At 51.5% G+C, this 22,540-nt stretch overlaps 2 protein-coding genes across 4 annotated transcripts in view; one reads left to right on the plus strand and one right to left on the minus strand.

Moving 5' to 3' along the window:
• STKLD1 (serine/threonine kinase like domain containing 1) overlaps positions 1-9,845 on the minus strand; it is a 30,177-nt gene extending 20,332 nt beyond the window's left edge. For 2 of the 3 annotated variants that reach the window (XM_037732963.1, XM_017513132.2), the window contains exons 1-3: positions 8,050-8,361; positions 5,490-5,576; positions 440-484 (exon numbers count right to left, since the gene is read on the minus strand). In XM_037732963.1, the coding sequence (XP_037588891.1) occupies positions 440-484; positions 5,490-5,576; positions 8,050-8,136 (219 nt within the window). In that variant the 5' untranslated portion in view covers positions 8,137-8,361. Of the gene's footprint in view, positions 1-439; positions 485-5,489; positions 5,577-8,049; positions 8,362-8,872 lie in introns of those variants that run through there. The other variant, XM_037732964.1, reaches the window with a different exon arrangement.
• Positions 8,451-22,414, plus strand: SURF4 (surfeit 4). The gene is made up of 6 exons (XM_017513136.2): positions 8,451-8,697; positions 16,940-17,126; positions 17,516-17,592; positions 18,164-18,207; positions 19,171-19,357; positions 20,125-22,414. The coding sequence occupies exons 1-6, from the start codon at positions 8,650-8,652 to the stop codon at positions 20,389-20,391; spliced, it is 810 nt and encodes a 269-aa protein (XP_017368625.1). The 5' UTR covers positions 8,451-8,649; the 3' UTR covers positions 20,392-22,414.
• Positions 22,415-22,540: the final 126 nt, after the last annotated feature.

Here is a 22,540-nt window from a genome sequence, read left to right on the forward strand (position 1 = left end):
AAAAAAAAAAAAAAAAAGTTATTGGCAGACTAACCTAGGGACATAGCCAATATTTATTTATTCATATTTTATTTATTTATTTATTTATTTTTGAGACAGAGTTTCGCTCTTGTTGCCCAGGCTGAAGTGCACCTACTTCAGCCTCCCAAAGTACTAGGATTACAAGCGTGAGCCACCACACCTGGCCCAATTGTAAACTTTATGTTCTCTGGGAACAGATGCTCTAAGTTGTCAGCACCTGCATTTAGCAGTGAGTGTTTGGGGCACAGACTCCCTACATGACCTGGGACTGCTGGCTTCACAGCTGAGGCAAAACTGGTGCTGACGCTCTACCTCCCTCCAGGCTTCCCTTCACCCAGGCACTCAATAAGAGGGTACAGCACACAGTCTGTGTGTGCTCCATTGAGCTCCTCCAGAGGAAAACCACCCTGAGAATTACCTCCTGCAGGGCCTTATTGGCATCGTGATCATCCAGGCATTCCACCTGAAAGGGCACAAAAGCATGAGCTTAATAAATGTGTAGCAAATCATCCCCATTATCGCCACCATCACCACCACCACCATGACCATTACCAAAGTCACCACCAAGACCACCACCTCCACCACAACCATTACCATCATCACCACCACCACCACCATCACCACTACCATTACCATCATTACTACAAGCACAACCACCACCACCATAAACACCACCACAACCATTGCCATCATTACCACAACCACAACCACACCACCACCATCACCACCACCATTACCATTACCATCATCGCATCGCCATAACCACCACCACCACCACCATGACCATCATCATCATCACCACCACAACCATCATCATCATCACCACAACCCACAACCACCACCACCATCACCAACATCACCACAACCATCACCATCATTACAACCACAACCACCACCACCAATACCATCATTATCAGAACCACAACCATCACCACCATGACCATCACCATCACCACCACCACCACAACCATCATCATCATCACCACAACCCACAACACCACCACCATCACCACCATCACCACCATGAACATCACCATCATGACCACCACCATCACCACCACCACCATCACCATCATCACCACAACCACCATCACCATTACCAACACCACCACAACCATCACCATCATTACCATAAACACAACCACCACCACCACCATTACCATTATTACCACAACCACAACCACCACCATCACCACCATGACCATTACCATCATCACGACAACCACCATCACCACCATTACCATCATTACCACAACCACAACCACCATCACCACCACCACCGTTACCATTATCACAATCACAACCACCACCATCATCACCACAACTGCCACCATCACCACCATCATCACCATCATTACCATCATCACCATCATTTCCACAATCACAACCACCATCATCATCACCACCATGGCTGTCCCCATCACCACCATCATCACCATCATCACACCACCACCACCATTACCACCATCACTCTATCACCACCACCATCACCATCACCACTATGATCACCATCATGACCATCATCACCACCATCACCATCACCACCATCACCATCACACCATCATCACCAAATTCACCATCACCACCTTCATCACCAAAATCTCCATCACCACTATCATCACAATCATTCGTCATCACCACCTTCCCCATCATCACACCATCACCACCACCACAACTATCATTACCACCATCACACCATCAACACTGCTGTCACCATCACCACTATCATCATCACCATTACCACCATTATCACCATCATTACCTCCATCATCATCACACCACCACCATCACCATTACCACCACTATCCTAACCATTGTCACACCATCACCACGACCACCATCACCATCATCACCATTATCACTGTCACCATCACTGCCACTATCATTGCCACCTCCATCATCACCACCATTGTTATTTAACAGGAGTAACAGGCTCCCACCATTCATGCCCCCACCATATGGCACAAACGGAAGATCCTAAGGCAGAGCTCTAAAAATACTTAAAGCAATGCTCCTGTTGCAAGGGTAAGTTTAGGACAGCATAATATAAACTCCAAGAAATCAGCAAAGGATCCATTTTCAGACCATCTTTAAAACAGGAACATCTTGTTCTGATTGGGAAAACATCACTCTCACCACTTCGTTCCTTACCCACACTGGGAAGGTTGTCTCCATGCACGGAATATGTAGTGCTCTTCTCTCTTTCCTGTGCCCTCTCCGGGTGGAGGGGGGAGGGCATGGAAACGGAAGGGTGGTGGCAAGGGCAGCACAGAGCTTTCAATCTGCAGCACACTTGGTGGTACACGCCCCAGGTGTGTACTACCACCGGCTCTAATGCCAGATCCTTACCCAAAATTTTGCTCAAAAGACTTACAAATGAAGAACTCTTTTTTTTTTTTTTTTTTTTTTCCTGAAACAGAGTCTTGCTCTGTCGTCAGGTGCCAGGCTGGAGTGCAGTGGCGTGATCTCGGCTCGCTGCAATCTACACCTCCTGGGTTCAGGCAATTCTCCTGCCTCAGCCTCCCTAGTGGCTGGGACTACAGGTGGGCGCCACCATGCCCAGCTAATTTTTGCATTTTTTAGTAGAGACAGGGTTTCACCATGTTGGCCAGGATGGTCTCGGTCTCTTGACCTCGTGATCTGCCCACCTCGGCCTCCCAAAGTGCTGGGATTACAGGCATGAGCCACCATGCCCGGCCATGAATAACTCTTATAATGGAGTGATTGCAGACCATCATGGAAAGTTAGTGAATTGTTCCCAGGTCCATGGAGAGACCTGAAATGCCAGTGGCACTGTCCCATGGAATCCAGGGCAAAGACACTGAGTGAGACTTCCTGTCTTCCTTTCCTCCTGTCCCAGGGGGTATAGGAGGAGGTGAAGTTGGTCAAAACATATGGAAAGGCTTAATAATGTTACATTGTATGACCCAGAAATCCCACCCCTAGAAATGTTTCCTAAGGAAATCATGGATGCTCAAAAAAAAAAACCCATAATACTATAAGCATCTTAATCAGAGTTGCTTACACAAGGTGAAACACTGAGAACAAGCTCAATGCTCAGCCCGTGTGATAGAGATGGCTTGGGTCAGTTACAGCACATCAGGCAAGATGGGGGGGCCACACAGCTGCCAGGGCCAGAAGAGGAGGAGGCTGTGGGAGTGACATGAAACCATGTTTGCAATATAAAAACTATGCTATCAGCTTTATTGTTATTTTTTGAGACGGAGTTTCACTTCTGTTGCCCAGGCTGGAGTGCAATGGTGCAATCTCAGCTCACTGTAATCTCTGCTTCCTAGGTTCAAGAGATTCTCCTGCCTCAGCCTCCCAAGTAGCTGGGATTTTTGTATTTTAGAGATGGGGTTTCTCCATATTGGTTACGCTAGTCTCGAACTCCCAACCTCAGGTGATCTGCCCGCCTTGGCCTCCCAAAGTGCTGGGATTATAGGCATGAGCCACCACATTCAGCCAGGCTATCAACTTTAACAATTTCATTCTTAGCCGGGCGCGGTGGCTCACACCTGTAATCCCAGCACTTTGGGAGGCCGAGGCAGGTGGATCACAAGGTCAAGAGATCGAGACCATCCTGGTCAACATGGTGAAACCCTGTCTCTACTAAAAATACAGAAAATTAGCTGGGCATGGTGGCGCGTGCCTGTAATCCCAGCTACTCAGGAGGCTGAGGCAGGAGAATTGCCTGAACCCAGGAGGCGGAGGTTGCGGTGAGCCGAGATCGCGCCATTGCACTCCAGCCTGGGTAACAAGAGTGAAACTCCGTCTCAAAAAAAAACAATTCCATTCTCCTAAAAACAAAAAAGTTTACAAATGCTTGGAAAAAAAGACTGGAAGGATCCATAAACTCCTATCTAAGCATTCCTTCCCTAATTTTTATTTAGAAATAATTGGCTGACATTTTTATTTTTAATTTAACTAATTAATTAATTTATTTAGACGAAGTCTCACTCTGTCACCCAGGCTGGAGTACAGTGGCACAATCTTGACTCACTGCAATCTCCACCTCCTGGGATCAAGTGATTCTCCCATGTCAGCTTCCCAAATAGCTGGGACTACAGGTGTGAGCTGCCACACCCAGCTAAATTTTGTATTTTTAGTACGGATAGAGTTTCACTGTGTTGGCCAGGCTGCTCTCGAACTTCTGACCTCAAGGGATCCACCTAACAAAATGCTAGTAGGCCTCCCAAAGTGCTGGCCTGAGCCACCGTGACTGGTCACGGCTTTTTTAAAAGCTCCTCAGGCCACGTGGGGTGGCTCATGCCTGTAATCCTAGCAATTTGGGAGGCCGAGGTGGGCAGACTGCCTGAGCTCAGGAGTTCGAGACCAGCCTAGGCAACATGGTGAAACCCTGTCTCTACTAAAATACAAAAAATTAGCCTGGTATAGGCGGCATGCGCCTATAGTCCCAGCTATCTGGGAGGCTGAGGCAGGAGAATTGATTGAACCTGGGAGGCGGAGGTTGCAGTAAGCAGAGATTATGCCACTGTACTCCAGCCTGGGTGACAGAGCGAGACTGTCTCCAAGAAAAAACCAACAATAACAACAAAAACACCAAAAAGCTCCTTAATTGCTCAGAGGGCAGCCAGCCACCCTGCCCCAACGGCTTATGAGACAAGGGGGCCAACCCCATAGCCAGCTACCAAGGGAGTGGGGCAGGGGCAAGGACTCCAGGCCCAGCCACTCAGGGTGAGGCTGTGGAGCTGCACTGACTGAGGTCTGGCTGAGTGACAGCTGCTGACAAGGCTCCTCTCGCTGCGTGGCGAGCCCTGAACCCGCTGGGTCCCTGTCGCCACCACAGAGAGGAGGGCGTGCCAGCGACTCTTACAGCAGCTCTCTCACCATGGCTCCTCTGTTGATCTGGACCTCCCTGTCTTGGACACAAAAGGGGATGTCCTCCTGCATGCCTACACCTCCCATGCAGAGGAGTGCAGAGGAAGGGCTCAGGGCCTGGTGTGTGACCTTGGCCCTGTGCGACCTTGAGCCAATCCCTATCCTCCCTGGGCCTGGCTCCCTTTTGGTAAAACGGGTGACCCAGCACCGGGTAGCATGGTGTCCCCCAGTGAGGTGGCCTGAATTCCAATCCTCTGGGAAACTGTGACCTTGGCTAGTCTGGTGCCGCCTTGAGCCTCACTGTCTTTGGCTGTGAACAGGGCCATTGTTCCTGCTTTGCAGGGTTGACAGGAGATGAAGCAAGTCGATGCCTGGCATGCAGCATGCGATGTGTAAATGGAGGCGGTGGTGGTGTCAGAACAGAGATTTAGCATCGCTTCCCCATCAAGGTGAGAGAGCTCCATGCACCCCCACGTCTACCACAACCAGATTTGTCTCCGAGAGTGCTGGCAGCGAGGAATCCAGCTGCCACATCAGGAAGCTTCTCTACCACAGGAAGAGCTTATATTGGGGAGAATCACAGCCACAGAACCACATGGCCTGGGATGGGCAGGTTGGCCTCTTACCTGCTTTATCACGCGCTTGACTTCGGTTTCCACTTCCTCTACCACCAGGTTCACCCCCAAGGCCCCAGGATTCAGTTCATACAAAACCTACCAGCAAGGGAGAGAGAAGCTTTCAGGAAATGCACACAGCTTTTCGTTTTCCAAAAGCCCAGCTCCAACTTCTTTTCTGGCCCCGCTAACTCCCCCATCAGGCTGGCAGAGCATGTGGCTCCACCCTATCTTGCAATAGCGGAAATGGCCCAAGGAGGGCAAGAAGCCTTTCCATGGCAGAACTCCAATTTCATCTCTTTGAGACCCATTTGGAAGCTTTTCTAGAACCCTATATCCCTTCCCCAACCTGCAGTGAGGACCAGATGGGCACTCAAGAGCAAGCACCTCCCAGGGAAAAAGGGCTTATTCACGCTCTGTAGACCCCTGTGACCTCAACTTCCAGTATCCACCTCCAATCCACCTCCAAACTGGCTTCAAACGAGAAAGTAACCAGTCTTGCGATTGGTACAATCAGGAAGCTGTTGTGTGTCTGGCATGGTGCCAACCACGTCACAGTCACCCTATGCAGTTGATACCATTGCTAATTCTACGTTTACATTTGGGGAAACTGAGGCACAAGGCGTAGGTCCTTGCCTGAGGCTATGTCACTAAAAAGCAGGACTGCCTGGGGTAACTCTGGGGTCTGACCTTAGAGACTGTGATTTGAGCCAAAGTGATTTGAGCCAAATCTGCAGAGAGATGGCTACCAGGCCAGAACTCTGTGCAGAGACCAAGGGCTATGAGGTGGGGGACTGGGCTGGGGATTGCTGGAGGCTGACATTCATCAGAGGATTGGGGTGGGAGGATAGGACCCAGAGGAGGAGATATGAGGATGGAACCCTGAGCCTAGGGAATCTGAGCTGATAAAAGTCTTAGGAGTCTGTAATCCAGCCTTGTGAGCAGCCTGCTCCTGACGCTGGATATTCTAAGCCAGGGGTCCCCTAGTCTGTGGCCTGTTAGGAACTAGGCAGCACATCAGAGGTGAGCAGCAGGCAAGGGAGCAAAAATTCCTGTGTATTTATAGTCGCTCCCCATGGCTGGCATTACCACCCAAGCTCAGCCTCCTGTCAGATCAGCAGCAGCATTAGATTCTCATAGGAGTATCAACCCTATTGTGAACCACACATGCGAGGGATCCAGGTTGCCTGCTCCTCATGAGAATCTAATGCCTGATGATCTGTCACTGTCTCCCATCACCCCCAGACAGGACCATCTAGTTGCAGGAAAACAAGCTCAGGGCTCCCATTGATTCTACATTATAGTAAGTTGTAATTATTTCATTATGGCCAGGCATGGTAGCTCACGTCTATAATCCCAGCACTTTGGGAGGCCAAGGTGGGTGGATCATGAGGTCAGGAGTTCAAGACCAGCCTGACCAACATCGTGAAAACCTGTCCCTACTAAAAATACAAAAATTAGCTGGGCATGGTGGGGTGTGCCTGTAATCCCAGCTACTCTGGAGGCTGAGGCAAGATAATCACTTGAACCCGGGAGGTGGAGGTTGTGGTGAGCCGAGAGTGTCCCATTTCACTCCAGCCTGGGCGACAGAGCGAGACTCATCTCAAAAAAAATTTTTTTTTCATTATGTATTACAATATAATAATAAAGTGCACACAAATATAATGTGCTTGAATCATCCTGAAACCATCCTCCCACCTCGGTCTGTGGAAAAACTGTCTTCCACAAAACTGGTCCCTGGTGCCAAAAACACTGGGGACTGCTGGTCTAAGCCGCAGGGGCCTGAGGGCAGAGCTGATGTGAGGGCGTTCAGGCTTAGGCAGCAAATTAAGCAGTAAAATGGACCTGTATTTCGAATCAAGTCTATTTTTTGTTTCCAAAAGCAGGTATCTTCCTGAAAGTTCTATTTACTTTTTCTCCTGAAAAGTAACTTTACTTTAAAAATTATCCGGCCACCAAAAACTCATCTGCTTCACCGCTGGCAACGCCCTGTAAGTCCTCTCACACAAAGAGAATTCTTCCAAAGTGAGAAAAATCTAACCCACAAACTGTTTCCAAGCGAATGTAATTTTTACAAATGCTGAATCTAACATTTAATAAAGTTTACATATCACGTGTAGAAGCATTTAATTAAACATTCACTTTTATTTTGCAGCTTTTTGTGTTTTGTGACTATTTCAGGTCTCATTTCACAGACCCAGGCTGCAGGGGTGTTTTTAGGGACTGGGGGCTCCCAATTACGTACTCGGGGAGTTCCCGGGGGTCCTGCCTCGGTGGACCCAAGTGCACGGACCCCAGGCACGAAGGATAGAGGAGCTGCCCCACACCCTCAAATACTCAGCCAGGGCTGGAGAATCCTTAGTTAATTCACAAAGGGGGAAGCTGAGTGGCAAAGGGCACCCAGGAAGTCACCGTTGGAAGTCCCCGGGTTCGACCCAGGAGCTGGAGGCCGGCACTGGCCAGGGCGCGGATCCCTCCCGCCCTCGGTCGGACCCGTCGGCCGCCGCTCTAGGGCTGCGACCGTTACCCCACGGAGACCCGACCCCGCCTCCCTGCAGGGGACACTCGGCACCTGGTACTTCTCCATGGGCTCTCTGGGGGCCCTCGGGCTTCGATTCCCCCGCGCGGGGAGCCAGCGATCCGACCCCGCCCCAAGCATGTTCAGTAGCCACCGCGTCCGGGCGAGCGTCCGCCCCCAACCCACCCCGCATGGGTCAGTGGCACCTGCCGGACCCTCCCCGCCCGAACGGCGCCCTCGGGGCACCCAAGCGTCCCTCCCGCGCTCGCCCCAGAACCGCAGGCTTCTATCCCCTTAAAGGGGACGCGCTCCGCCGGCACCGGAGGGGTCGCAGGGCCGGCGCGCGGTGGGCGGGGCCTCCAGCGTGAAAGGCGTGGCGTCGAGCGCGCCGGGCGTGGCTTCGAGCGGACGGGTCGGGAGGCTGCGGACGGCTGCGGACGGCGCGCGGCCCCTTTAAGACGCGCCGGGGCGGGCCCGGGTGGCGCGCGGCCCCTTTAAGCCTTGGCCTACGTGGCAGCCGCTGGAGCCGCCGCCGACGCGGAGCGAGGCCGGCCGCCGGGCACTTCCTGTGGAGGCCGCAGCGGGCGCGGGCGCGGGCGCCGACGGGCGAGGGCCAGCGAGCGAGCCAGCCGAGCCGAGCCTCCCGCCGTCGCCATGGGCCAGAACGACCTGATGGGCACGGCCGAGGACTTCGCCGACCAGGTGCGGCCTGCGGGCCCCTACCCCGGCCCCGACCCCGACCCAGGCCGCCCGGGTCGCTCCGGTGTCGGCCTCCCTGCGCGGGACGCCAGGCCCGGGCCGCCCCCGACTCCCGTTCCCGCAGAGGGACCCCCCACACCCGGGCCTCCGTCCCGGCCTAGACACCCCCAAGTCCGACCTGCGGGTCCGGTCTTCCCTGTCCGCCAGGCCGCTCCCGGAGCCCGGGCCTCGGCGCCCTGCCTGGCCCGCCGCCCGCACCCTCCGGCCTGCCCGGGGTTCCAAGCCGCAGGCTGTGGGGGGTTTCCTGCAGGGCCCGCGGCGGGAGTCCTGAGGTTGGGGCGGCTCTGAGACTCGCGGGGAGCGCCTCGGCGTTTGCAGCTGCTGGTGGGGTGGGGGGTCCCCGCACGTTTTTCCTTTCACCGGGCTCGGGGAGGCGGGGAGGGAGCTCGGGGGCGAACGGGGGCCGGGGGTCCTCCCGAAGGAAAGGGGGCGCGCTGGCGTGCTCCCCAGCTACAGGAAGCCACAGCAGCTTTTCCTTTTCTCTTTCCCAGATGTGCTGGACTCTTGGGGTCCCTTTGACCCTGCTTGCATCTCTCCCTCCCGTTTGGACTCTGCCCTGGGCTGGATTGAGTGGGGATCTATACACAGCCTGGGAGGAGGGGAAGACTATCTTTGATAGTTTCCTTCCAGAAGTGTCCAGGTGGCATTCTAAGCAACAGGGAAGCCCTTGAAACAGGCGGTTGGGTAACTGTTGAAAGCATTCAGAAACTGGGTGGACAGGATCCGAACCTGGAAAGTGAAGGGACACAGCTCCCCACCCTCTTTTTTCATTAAGTTTGGCAAAAAAAAAAAAAAAAAAAAAAAAAAAAAAAAAAAAGGTGGTGGTGGTGGTTACGCAGATTTCTGCCTTTTACTTGTAAAAGAATCCCGTTTTGTCGACAAATTAACAGCCTTATCCTCGCAGGGAGAGCCTTGGGTGGCCCACTCGCCGTTCTTTCCTCAGTTTACTAAATGTGTTTGTGTGGCTTTGCCAGAGTTTTAAGTAGTGATGGTTAAATTTTTTAATTTTTCTGGAGGTGATAGTGAGTCATCAAACTCTGAGGCCTAGACTTATTGGAAGGCTTGTGTATGTGTGATTTAAAAAAAAAAAAAAAAAGTAAGTGACCGTTTCTGATTAGCTATCGAGGTTTTCCATCACCCCGGGGGTGATCTCTTTCTAGTGTGACCTCACCATCGGCTCTCATTGCACCACTTTCCTGTGAGCTGATATTTTAACTTTGGGGAGAAAAAGTATATCAACTTGAAGAAGCAGTTTTTCCTAAGGTGCTAATTTTGTGCTTAAAGACAGAATTTTAAAACTGTGTCCCTTACAAAAACAATTCCTATCAAAAGTTCTCCAGACCCAGGTAGGCCTTTTAGTTTGTCAGTTTAATTGGCATAATTTATAGTGACCCATTTTTATTTCCCCAAGTCGCAACTCCCTAAGAAGATGGCTCCTTACAGCCAAGGGAAGGATGAGAGCTACATACACTCGCTCTTCACCCTGGAAAACTTGGGTTTTGCAAGTGAGTTTCATTACCAACTCTAGATAAAATGTCTCCAGTCAAGCTGCTGCCCACTAGCAAATGACAGACTCTTCTACTGAAGAAAAAGTTCCCAATCTCTTCTTTTCTTTTTCTCCTTTTTTTTTTTTGTATTTTTGTCTTTTGGGGTGGGGGAGGGGGGGACAGAGTTTTGCTCTTGTCGCCCAGGCTGGAGTGCAATGGCACGATCTTGGCTTACTGCAGCCTCAGCCTCCCAAGTAGCTGGGATTACAGGCGAGCGCCACCATGCCTGGCTAATTTTTGTATTTTCAGTTGAGATGTGGTTTTGCCATGTTGGCCAGGCTGGTCTTGGAACTCCTCACCTCAGGTGATCCGCCTGCCTCAGCTTCTCAAAGCGCTGGGATTACAGGTGGGAGCCACTGCACCTGGCCTTTTTTTCATGTTTTGTTATTACTACTACTATTATTATTATTATTATTTTGGAGATGGAGTCTTACTCTGTGCCCAGGCTGGAGTGCAGTGGCACAATCTCACCTTACTGCACGCTGCACCTCCCAGGTTCAAGCTATTGTCCTGCCTCAGCCTCCTGAGTACCTGGGATTACAGGCACCTGCCACCATGCTGAAAAATTTTTGTATTTTTAGTAAAGACAGCGTTTCGTCATGTTGGCCATGCTGGTCTTGAATACCTGACCTCAGGTGATCCACCCACCTTGGCCTCCAAAGTGCTGGGAATACAGGTGTGAGCCACCGCGCCCAGCCGCCTTTATGTGTTTTGCTGTGTTTTAAATGAAAGCAGCAGTAGCTTGGAACTGGAAAGGGGCTCTTGAGGGGGCACAGGGTTGACCTCTCCCAGGTTACTAAGGAGAGGCCAAACAGGCCCAGGCTCCTGGACTTGCCTGTGGGCCACCGAAGAAAACCCAGGTCTTGGTCCCCAGCACCCCCAGCGCCTGGTAGTCCTCTTCTGGCCCAAGTCAAGGGAAGAGCACTAGAAGGTGAGGGGTGAGTGGCCCATTCGCATACAAATCCCATATCTGTCGGGCAGCACAGGCCGCCGATGTCACATACAAATCCTGTATCTGTCGGGCAGCACAGGCCGCCGATGTCAGATGATCTCGTTAGAGTCTGCCTGGGTGGTGGCAGAGCATGGCAGCAGGAGTTTCCATGCCGCTTTCTGGTCAGCTTGGGAGGGCAGCAACTTGTATTCACCCAAACTCCGAATCAGGCAGACTCAGTCAGGTTAACAGGTCACGACATCACAGTGTGGCTTCTTGTGGACAGATCTGACGAAGCCCAGGTGGAGCTTTGTTTCTGCTTATCCACATAGTACTTAAAGCTGCCAGACCAGGCCTTCACGTGAAAATGACCTAATTTGAACCCAATGGGGAATTACCATGGAAGTCACTGATCAGATTAAGTAAGAATCCAGATTTTCTCGTCTTCAGAAAACAAAAGCAAAACTGAAGTGACAAGATTTGACTGGAAAGTGTGTGCTGCTGAGAGCAAGACCTAAATAAGCTTAGTTCTCCAGGCCCAGTGTCCTCAGGTATTGTGACAATGACATTAAGTCTTTCAGTCGGCCAGGTCCATGATACACATTCCTTTTGTGACCTTCCCGACTGCAGGAGGTTGGCCAGAGCGTCTCCATCTTCAGATGGGCAGAGGGAGGTTGGCTGGCTGCACTGGCTCATGGTGGGCTGGAGACTGAGTTCGCATCTTGTTACCCCAAAGGCTGGGTTCCGCACTGCTTGGTGGATTGCGACCTTCTGGTCTGCAGAGGCTGGTCCACGGGGACGAGCAGTCTGGTTAGTTTCTGCTGGCAGGCTCCCCCCAGCTGCATCTCTTGTCTCTCTCTCTCTGGCATCAAGCTCCTTGTCCTGGCAGCCAGGGACAGTGTCCTCTTGATCCCGGGAGCCATGCTCTGTAGAAACTGCTGAGACTTGCTCTATGCAGGAGCTAGGCATTTGGAAGCTATGGGAAGGGGCCAGAAACTCTAATGAACTCAGCAATCCAAACTAATGTCCATGCCTGCAGCTGCTTCACACTGCCTGTTAGACACTCTGCAAAATGTAGCTTCTAAGCAGTTTATATTCATAAACAGCAATATTGGCACTTAATGGGTTCTGCCTGGCAGTTTATCACCAAGGTGACAGAAAAGCTTCATGGGGCTTTCCTCTCCAGTGTGGCCTTTGGTGTCTTTAACCTATCCTCAAGAGTGGCAGAGCTAGTCCTAGGCCCTAGGAGCTGGCCTTGGCCCTAGTTGAAGTGCTGGGTAAGCAAGGTTGGTCCTGAGGACACCTGAACCTGCTGGTGGCACAGGCACTGTGAAGCTCCTGATGAACATCGTGAGGGTGGCTGTCTGGTGTGGTGGGGTCCTGGTGACTGTGGCATGCTCTGTCCTACCTTACCCTGTACCATGAAGGAGCAAGGAGAAAAGGCAAAGAGGAGCTGACTCACTTTTCTTTGTGTGCTGATCTTCACGGGAGATTAGAACACATCCACCCCGTTCTTTAGGGGAGTGCGGGGGAGAAGCAGGGGAGGTTGTGGTTAGCGGGGCCCCTCCCAGAAGATGGGGCCCAGTTGTGCTCAGTTACTTCTTTCCTACAATTGTGATTTTGATCACACAGTTTTTTAGTAAAGCCAGGCCATCATCTCCCACATTGGGCTGTGCGACACTTGCTCTGGCCCTGCAGGGTGCGGTGTAAACCTCTAGTGCAGCACGAGGGAGGCTGGGGAAGTTCTGGAGCTGCAGTGAGCCACTGAGGTCGAGCCCGCCCTGACAATCTGATGCGAGAAGCCGCTGGGCGCCTTCTTCCTTCCCCATGGTCGCTTTTCCCCGGGTTTAGATGAGGCAAAGGCCCATGTCCTCGTTTCTAGGATGTGTGGGACCTGAGTTGGGCCTTGAGGGAGGCAGCCCCAATCCTTGGTGATCAAGGAAATCTGACCTGCCTTTTTCCTCGATGTTCTCATTCACCATGAATTTGCAGGCTGCTTTTCTTAATTTCTTTTTGTCCTGAGTGTGAAGAGAAAGTGGAGTTTTCTGTGTGGCGTGGGAGCTGCAGGTGGCTGTGACAGTGATCACTGTATGCCCACGAAGTCATCTCTCAGGGTGGATATAATTACCTTTCTCAAATCCCCTTCAGTTGTCTAAAATAACTACCCATCTGAGAGGAATCTCAGTCTTCCTATTAAGCTCCTGAGATGCTGTCACTGCTTATGAACCATATCCTGCTTGATGGCGTGGTTCTCGGAGAGACTTAATGAGAAGCTTGGCCACAGAGGTGAGCTAACTGTGTCATCTCCTTCCTGCAGCCTGCCAGGTCAGCAGCCACCTCTGGCTCTACTGTCACAGTTCTCTGATGGGGGGAGGGTGACTGTCACGGGTTTTATGTGCTTGCTGTGTTTACACAGGTTGCCTGTGTGCTAGCTACCGGCAGTGGGCTGAGTGCCTGCAGTGTGGCTGCCCTTGTCTGTCCCGGGTGCTGTGTGTCATGCCTAAGTTGGGGGCTCTTCTCTCCTGTGCTGAGGGAACACTGGCCTTGGGACATGTTCTGGAGTGGCATGACATGGGTCCACTGGCCCAGCTGAAAAAGTTGTGACCAACATGTGTGTGGGGAAAGAGGTTCATGTTGGGCCTGGTCTTTAAACATGGCTTTTTCAGTGCTAAGTCCAAACAGTCCCCCACGTTGGGGGATGCTCATTAGATGGTGGTTGGTTTAAAGGAGACTGCATTAGCCTTACAGCTGGTCAGCCTTCAATCTGGACCAGGCTTGCCCTGAAAACCAGTGCAGCAAAGCAGTAGATGTGCTTAGTTCAGAGTGCAGTACCGAAATTTTTGCATATTTTTCCCCAAAGCCAAGAGCTGTGTCTGTCTACTCACCATGTTTGCTCAGGGGAGTAGGTGTGAATTGGCTGTCCCACCTTCTCTGTCTTTTTTGTTCTTTAATCCTCTTGACCCAGACACTCAAATTAAGAGTCGCAGACTCATCAAAGAGACTGTTAAACAATGTTTCAGTCTCATGGGCTTGCATGTAGCAGATGAGCATGTTAAATGAGGGTCCTTGCAGCTGGGTGAGGCTTAGACAGCAGCCCGTGGCTGGGGCTGGTTTGCTCATCAGAGGTCGGTGAGCGGTTCATAGCTCTCATTTTAGAAGCAAGTCAGAACACCTCTTGTGTCTGTCTTGGGTGTGGGTTACAGTCTGCCTCTGCTGCTGTGGAGTCCCGCCACAGCTCCATCTCATCTCAGAGGTCTGCACAGCCTCTTGTTGAGCTCTTCCTTCCCCGTGGTTGCTTTTCCCCAGGTTTAGATGAAGCGAAGTTCCGTGTCCTTGCCAGGGCTTCCCAGCTAGGCCACGACACAAAGGCCATTACCTGAGAACAGTGGCACATCACGTGCCAAGGTGGTGTACTTTATCTCTTCCACGGAATATGCGTGATTACACTGTTGCTGGGCATTTAGAAAGCAATGGGGCTGTGAGGCAGAACCTGGCGGAGGGTGTGTGGCGTCACCTTTTCCCACCTCCCAGTGTGATGCTGGCATCTTGTGCTGGTCCTCTGTATTGGCTCTGAAATTCATAGGGGAGTATTTGGGGTCTTTTAAAAAAACAAAATATAAAACAAGGTCTTCCTCCTAGTAAGGTTGGAAAGAATCTTAGCAACCATTAGTTCATCTGGCCTCACTCTACTGTAGGATAGTAGAGATGCTACCTCCACTGTCCTGCAGTAACCGGGTATGTCCAGGTCACACAGTGTGCTGGCTGGACGGTAACTGGGTATGTCCAGGTCACACAGAGTGCCTGCTGGACAGTACCAGCCTCAGAGCCTCAGCCTCCACTTCGTCTCCCAGATGGCTTGGTGATTCCCTGGGTATCTGTCGGTCACTTTGATGTCTCCCATCCCCTCAGTGGAGTCAAAGGTTGAGTAAATGTGTGTAGAACTGACACTGCAGGGCGCAGGCTCACTGGGTTTGGGGAGAATGGCCACCTGGCTTTGTAATCTCAACCTCCACTCCCTGCCACATGGGAGCCAATCTGCAGCTCTGACCTAGCCAGGGCCCCACTTGACAAGCTGGAGGGTGATCTGAACAGTTGGGGCTTGTAAACTGAGATGGGGAGTCTCAGCAGTGTCTAGGAATTTGAAGCAACTTGAAAAGATGGTGAAAAGTAAGAAGCACGTAGGCACATCTTCTTTTGTTCCACCAGTAGGTTTAGTCAGCCCTAGGAGGGACTGTGCACTGACGTTTGCTCGCCTCGCCCTCGGGGGTCAGGCTCTTGGGTGCTCTTTAGACTCTGGCTTCCCAACACGCATTCGTGGGTGGGTCCCCTGATCTCTCTCCTAAGGCCTTGCTGTGTTACAGGATTCTTCCCTTTATATCTCAGCTTTGCGTGAGTGATCAAAGTGCATGGGGAAACCTGCGTGACGTCTGTGTCAGGCATCCAGTAGTGCACGTTGGCCACCTGACAGCCGTCATAAATGACCTGACTCACGGGGCAGCAGGAAGTCATAAATGTTTTCTTTGCCTTTGACATTTGACAGTAATTTTATACACTTGCATTTCATTGCTGTTGAAACAGCTGTCCGTCCCATTTGTTACTGTGTTTTAATTTGCTCAAGATTATGCAGGCTTTGACAAAATCCCAGCGCTTTCTAGCCATTAGCGGTACCAGCTTCATTCTGCGCTGACAGTTGCTGTGTACACAGTCCCCAAGTCAGATCCTGAGCTTGCAAGGGGGAGCTCTGTCAGGGGCCAGGAAGTACCAGCCTGGTTTGTAACAGCACATGCGCTCTCCAGAGCCTGGGGCTTCCTCCTGCTGCTCTGGAGATTTTCGGCTAACCATAAACACGTGATCTTACCATTCAGTCAACCATGTGGTCCTCTAGGCCTGGGACCCTGGTTGTCACCTAAGCCAACCCTTGTTCTGTCAGGGGGCTTCTGGGTGTCACTGGGCAGGCTGAGAGGTCCAGGCCTTGGCACCTCAGCCATGTGTGACCTGCAGGCTGGGGTCAGGTCTTCACATTGCACCATCAGGTCCTTGAGGCCTGGGGAAACCCCTTCTGGCTGGGCTTAGTATGCGAATTTGTAAGGTGAGGGGTTGGACCCAAGCAGTGGGGATGCCTGGCAAAGTGCAGTGGTGCCACAGTAGGGAGGTTGCTGCTGGCATGTCATGGGCAGAGGCCAGGCTTGCTGTGTCATAGCCCGTAGCACCCAGGATGACCCACGGCAAAGAGTGACCCACCTAATGCCTAGGTGTGGAAACCCTGAATAGACGACCTCTAAGTGCCTTTTCAGATGTCATTCTATAATTCCAACTGGTAAATGCCCTTGACAGAAAAGAGAAGCTCTGTGTCTTGTGGCAGTGCCACCTTCGATGACTGTAGTTGCCTGCCAAGGCACTGGAGGAAATCACAGTAGCAGTGTTAGGGCTGCTGCCCTATGGGGTCTACACCAGAGTGCCCAATGCTACGTCATGCATCTCTGGGACTAATACTTGGATTGTCACACGTGTCCAGACTCACAGGGTAGCACTCAGGAGCAGGCACTGAGAGCCGCCAGTCTGTCCTCAGAAGGCACCGGGGCTGACCAGAGCTCTTACCTTCCACAGCGTCTGTTCCTCATGCACACCCCGCCCAAGGACGTGCCCGGCTGCGGTCTGGGGCTCCCTGCCACAGTCACCTCACCCTTGGGTTTCTGTGGCTCTGCAGTTCCTTCGTGTCACAAAGCAGTACCTGCCCCATGTGGCGCGCCTCTGTCTGATCAGCACTTTCCTGGAGGACGGCATCCACATGTGGTTCCAGTGGAGCGAGCAGCGCGACTACATCGACACCACCTGGAACTGCGGCTACCTGCTGGCCTCGTCCTTCGTCTTCCTCAACTTGCTGGGACAGCTGAGTGAGTGGCTGAGAGTGGGCAGGATTCACTGGGCTTCTTACTCCATGATCATTAGCAGTTGGGAGGCTGTGTGTGAACTTTCCACAGTAGAGCAGTTAATTTCCCACCTCAGGTGGGCGGCTGACTTGGGAGCTGACTGTGGGAGACAGCCTGTTCCTTATTACAGCAAGGGCTCCACTTTCTGTGTTTGTGTTAAGTCCAGTCAACTTACCATGTGTGGTCCTTGCCTATCATTAACTCTCCCAGAAGTTGCTTTTTGCTTGGGTAGGTGGTTTTCCTCACCTGCCTCTGGACGAGAGGGCCAGGTGAGGTGGCAGTGTATCGAAACAGTGCTCCTCCCCTGGCACCCATCCTCAGACCCCGTAACTAACCCTTGTCCTTCTCTCCAGCTGGCTGCGTCCTAGTGTTGAGCAGGAACTTCGTGCAGTACGCCTGCTTCGGGCTCTTTGGAATCATAGCTCTGCAGGTACACGGGGCGTGCGGTCGGGGCTCCCTTCTCTTTGCTCTGGTGGAGCAGAGCTTCTGAAAAGACAATCTTGAGGGATCAGTGTCACTCCCTCTTCGGCCCTCTCCGTGTCTCTGACTTCCTGGAGCTCCTTTCTCTTCTGGGGAAGTCGTGAGCCCAAGCAGGGCTGTAGAGGTGGGTCATTAGGTACGGGGCCATCTTTTGCCCATTTCTGTGATTACTGTGACAAGGGGAAGTCCTGAGCTTGGCTGCAGTCAGGATGCTGTCTTGTTATCACGTTGCTTCATAAAGAAGAATACCTGGTTATTCAGAATGAAATGCTGGGAACAGGATATCTGAATCCACATCTGTGGTCTCAGAATCACTTTGTTCTCCAGAACATCACAGCACATTTCTTGAGAAATACAGAACCACATTTTTGAGCCTAGATCTGTCCTTGGTCTCCTGTGTTGGTTTTGTGTGTTTTAGACTCCAGCTGACATTGGAGAGACTGCCTAAGGCTATTATGAATACTGTGGAAATGCCTTTGGAAAGGCTGAGACTCAGGTGTCTCTTTTTTCTTTCCCCCCAGACGATTGCCTACAGCATTTTATGGGACTTGAAGTTTTTGATGAGGTATGTGCATTCTGGTTGGTGAGTTTTAGTATACGCTCCTCGTGTAGGCTGAGCATTGCAAATCCAAAGTCTGAAATGCTCCAAAATGGAAAAAATCTTTTTTTTTTTTTAATTTGACTCCATCTTGCTTCTAAAAATCTTGGGCACCACCATGATGCTCAAAGGAAGTGCTCGTTGGAGCGTTTCAGGTTTTGGATCTTCAGATTTGGGATGCTCAACCGATAAGTATATAAATATACCAAAATCTGAAACACTTTGGGTCCCAAGCGTTTCAGGTTAGGGATACTCAATCTGTATTTCTAAACTCAGTTAACATATTTGGGTCAAAACCAAGCTTGTCCAGCCTGTGGTCCACGGGCCGAATGCAGCCCAACACAAACTCATAAACTTTCTTATAACATTATGAGAGTTTTTGTGGTTTTTAAATTTTATTTTTTAGTTCATCAGCTATCATTAGTATTAGTGTATTTTATGTGTGGCCAAGCGACTCTTTCAGTGTGGCCCAGGGAAGCCAAAAGATTGACTCTCTGGTCTGAACTGTGCCTCTTAGAAGCAGGTTCTGAAGAGGACGCTGCAGAGCCCCTAGAATAGTAGTGACTGAAGCCATCTCTTCTGCCCCTTATTTCACGGGCGTGGGGACTCAGCATCTGAGTGGAGGACATGGCTGCTCATGGGGACCCAGCTGGTCAACAGACACTGAAGCTGTGACTTGGTTCTGCGTGGGTTCAGGTAGCCCATCGCTGTCAAGTTGTAAAGACACATCTGTCTCTTGAGCTATGTAAGGTTTTACATGGCTGTAACTCCAGAGTCTGAGGTCCTGTGCACATGCCTGCCTGGTCCTGCTTCGCAGATTGCTGAGTTTGGAGAAAGGAAAGTAAGGGCCTTCCTATATGCGCACCGAGTTCTCCCTGCACCTGGTCTGACAGGTGTGGCTTCGCTTCAGCTTGCGTATCTGTTCCTCAGGAACCTGGCCCTAGGAGGAGGCCTGTTGCTGCTCCTAGCAGAATCTCGCTCTGAAGGGAAGAGCATGTTCGCGGGTGTCCCCACCATGCGTGAGAGCTCCCCCAAACAGTACATGCAGCTCGGAGGCAGGGTCTTGCTGGTTCTGATGTTCATGACCCTGCTTCATTTGGACGCCAGCTTCTTTTCTGTAAGTATTCCTGCTTGCCTGAACGGGTCTGGTTTCCTGTTCTACTAGAGAGAATGCTGTCCCTGTTCACCCCTCCCTGGTTGGGTACTAACCACAGCCTGGGGGAGCTGCTCAAATGGAGCAAACCTTTTGATCCCATTAAAACAGACCAAAAAAAGTCATCAATCCCTTGTGTGTCAAGCCTTCTTTCCAGCAAGTGAAGGCCAGAGCCTCTAACCTTGGTGGAGCGTGCTTGGCCCTTAGTTGGCCAAGGCTCTCCACCCAAGCTGCTCTTACTCTTCTTTCTCTCCTCACTGTTCACATCTTTCTCAAGTAATTCCTGTGTGCCAGGTGTCAGGGGCAGGCCTCCAGAAGCTTCCAGAACACATCTCCGGAAATGACTGAGAGCCTCAGCCGGGCAGTGTCCAGGAAGGGTTCCTGGTGCCATGGGGAGAGGAGAGGATGTTTCTGGCCTGGATGTCTGGGTGGACCAAGAAGCACGGGGGAATTTATTTATGGATTAAAGCTGCATCTTAGTAAATCACAGACTGTTAATAGTTGGGGATTTTAATCTTCCCCAAACCTTCCACATTTCAAAGCTGGTGCTTTATTGCCTCCTGCTTCCCCCCAGCCTTGGTTGCCCCACTTGTACCAGCAGCCATCTCAGCAGTAGCCACATCAGCCTGATAGATAGAGACTTCCATGACACGCCGCTGCTTGAACTTTTGTTCATAAAGCATCTCTCTTCTCACGTTTATTTTGAATTTCTTACGTTTCAACCTATGCAGATTGTCCAGAACATCGTGGGCACAGCTCTGATGATTTTAGTGGCCATTGGTTTTAAAACCAAGCTGGCTGCTTTGACTCTTGTTGTCTGGCTCTTTGCCATCAACGTGTATTTCAACGCCTTCTGGACCATTCCAGTCTACAAGCCCATGCATGACTTCCTGAAATACGACTTCTTCCAGACCATGTCGGTGATCGGGGGCTTGCTCCTGGTGGTGGCCCTGGGCCCTGGGGGTGTCTCCATGGATGAGAAGAAGAAGGAGTGGTAACAGTCACAGATCCCTACCTGCCTGGCTAAGACCCGCAGCCATCGAGGACTGGTACGGGGTGGATTCAACAAAACTGCCAGCTTTTATGTATCCTCTTCCCTTCCCCTTCCTTGGTAAAGGCACAGATGTTTTGAGAACTTTATTTGCAGAGACACCTGAGAATTGATGGCTCAGTCTGCTCTGGAGCCAGTCTGGCGTCTGGCCCTTCAGCGCTGGTCAGCCTGGTGGTTAGAAGCCTCCCCCATGCTGAGGCTTTGGGGTGAGTGGCTCCCCTGGCTGCGGCAGCTCAGTCCTATTTTTTAGTTTCTTTTTTGAGGGGGTCCAGAAGGGGGCCATCAAGCTATACTGTGAGCAGACACATTTGTATATCATTCAAAGCAGTCTCCCTCTTATTTTTAAGTTTACATTTTTAGCGCAAACTACTAAATGATTTTGGATGGTTCAGCCAAACCTCAAACAGTTAATCTCCCTGGTGTAAAATCGCACCAGTGGCTTCGATGTTTCTGCCGCTGCATTGTAATATTTTCTAGAACAGTGAAAACATTTAGGGACACCCAAAGAATGCTGCAGTATTAGAAGGGTGGTGGAAGCTGCTGTTTATGATAAAAGTCATCAGTCAGAAAGTCAGCTTGGATCGGCACTAAGTGTTTTTACTGGGTAACACCCTGGGAGTTTCAGTAGCTTGAGGCAAGGACGAGGGGCAAAAGTTCTTGGGGAAGCTGCGGGTCTGGGTGCTGCTGGCCTTGGACCTGGCAGTGGGGAAGGCTAGTCAAGAGACTGCACACGGAGTGGCCCCAGCAGCAGTGCCCTGCAAGCCAGGCTGACCAGCTGCTCCTCAGACCAGCTTGGGGAGCGGCAGCTGCTGTGGGCAGAGGGTGTGGCGGGAGCTCCCAGCACTGGAGACCCACGGACTGAACCCAGTTACCTCACATGGGGCCTTTCCTGAGCAAGGTCTCGAAAGCGCAGGCCGCCCTGGCCAAGCAGCTCCACCCTTTCCCAGGCTGCACTCGCCCTGTGGGCAGCCCTGACACACCACTTTCCCAAGGCTGTTCCTCACTCAGATTCTGTCCGTTTGCTGTGCTGAATGCAGCCAGAATTCCTTTTTACAATTTGTGATGCCTTACCGATTTGATCTTAATCCTGTATTTAAAGTTTTCTAACACTGCCTTATACTGTGTTTCTCTTTTTGGGGGGTTTAACTGCTTGTTGCTCCCTGTCACCTGCACCACAGTGAATGCCACAAGGGTGGTCAGACATCTCTTTGGCTCCTAGACCTATCTGGGGGACAGGCTGCGGTCCAGCCCCGAGCCAGCCTCCGGCTTGGCCTTTTGTCCGTGGGCTCTGCAGGACAGGGGTGAGGCAGGTTTCTGCTCATCAGTGCTTTTGGAAGCCACCTGCCCTGAGGAGGGGGCACCTTTTTAACACAACCGAGCTAGTCCCAAGGCATTTGCAAATCCTCCCCCAGAGGCCCACTTCCTTATCTATCTCCTAATATTGGTAAGATCAACCACTGGCTTCAGTTCTCTTCTGTGATCATTCAGGTGCTCCCTGCAAGAAGACTGGCTTCTGTCTCAGTGTTCCAGCCTCGGCAGGGCTGTCTCCTGGTCTGTGTCGCACTCCCTGTTAGTGCAATATGACAGCCCCATCAAACAACCTTGGCTAAGTCACGGTTTGTCTGTGGTCAAGGTTGGTTGGCTGGTTGGTAGAAAGGGGGGTGGACCAAAGGAGGCCACGTGAGTAGTCAGCACGTTCTACACCAGCAGCACCTCTGCCCTAGTGGGTGTTCCTGTTTTTCCTGGCCCTGGGTGGGCTAGGGCGTCAGACTGGGGGACATGCCTTTGCTAGAAGGAGAGGATAAGTGGGATCTACCAATTGGTTTTGGCAAAACAATTTCTAAGATTTTTTTGCTTTATGTGGGAAATAGATCTAAATCTCATTTTATGCTGTATTTTATATCTTAGTTGTGTTTGAAAACGTTTTGATTTTTGGAAACACATGGAAATAAATAATGGCATTTGTTGTATGCAGTGTGATCCTATGGTGTTGCCCAGCCTGGCTGGGGCTCCCCTCGGGATGCCAGTGAGCAAGGTTGCTTGTTCAGGCTTCTCTGAGGACCACTCAGAAGCCATGTCCAGAGAGAATCTGTCCC

The sequence above is a fragment of the Cebus imitator genome, unplaced genomic scaffold (genome assembly GCF_001604975.1).
Source record: "Cebus imitator isolate Cc_AM_T3 unplaced genomic scaffold, Cebus_imitator-1.0 Scaffold486, whole genome shotgun sequence".
NCBI lineage: Eukaryota > Metazoa > Chordata > Mammalia > Primates > Cebidae > Cebus > Cebus imitator.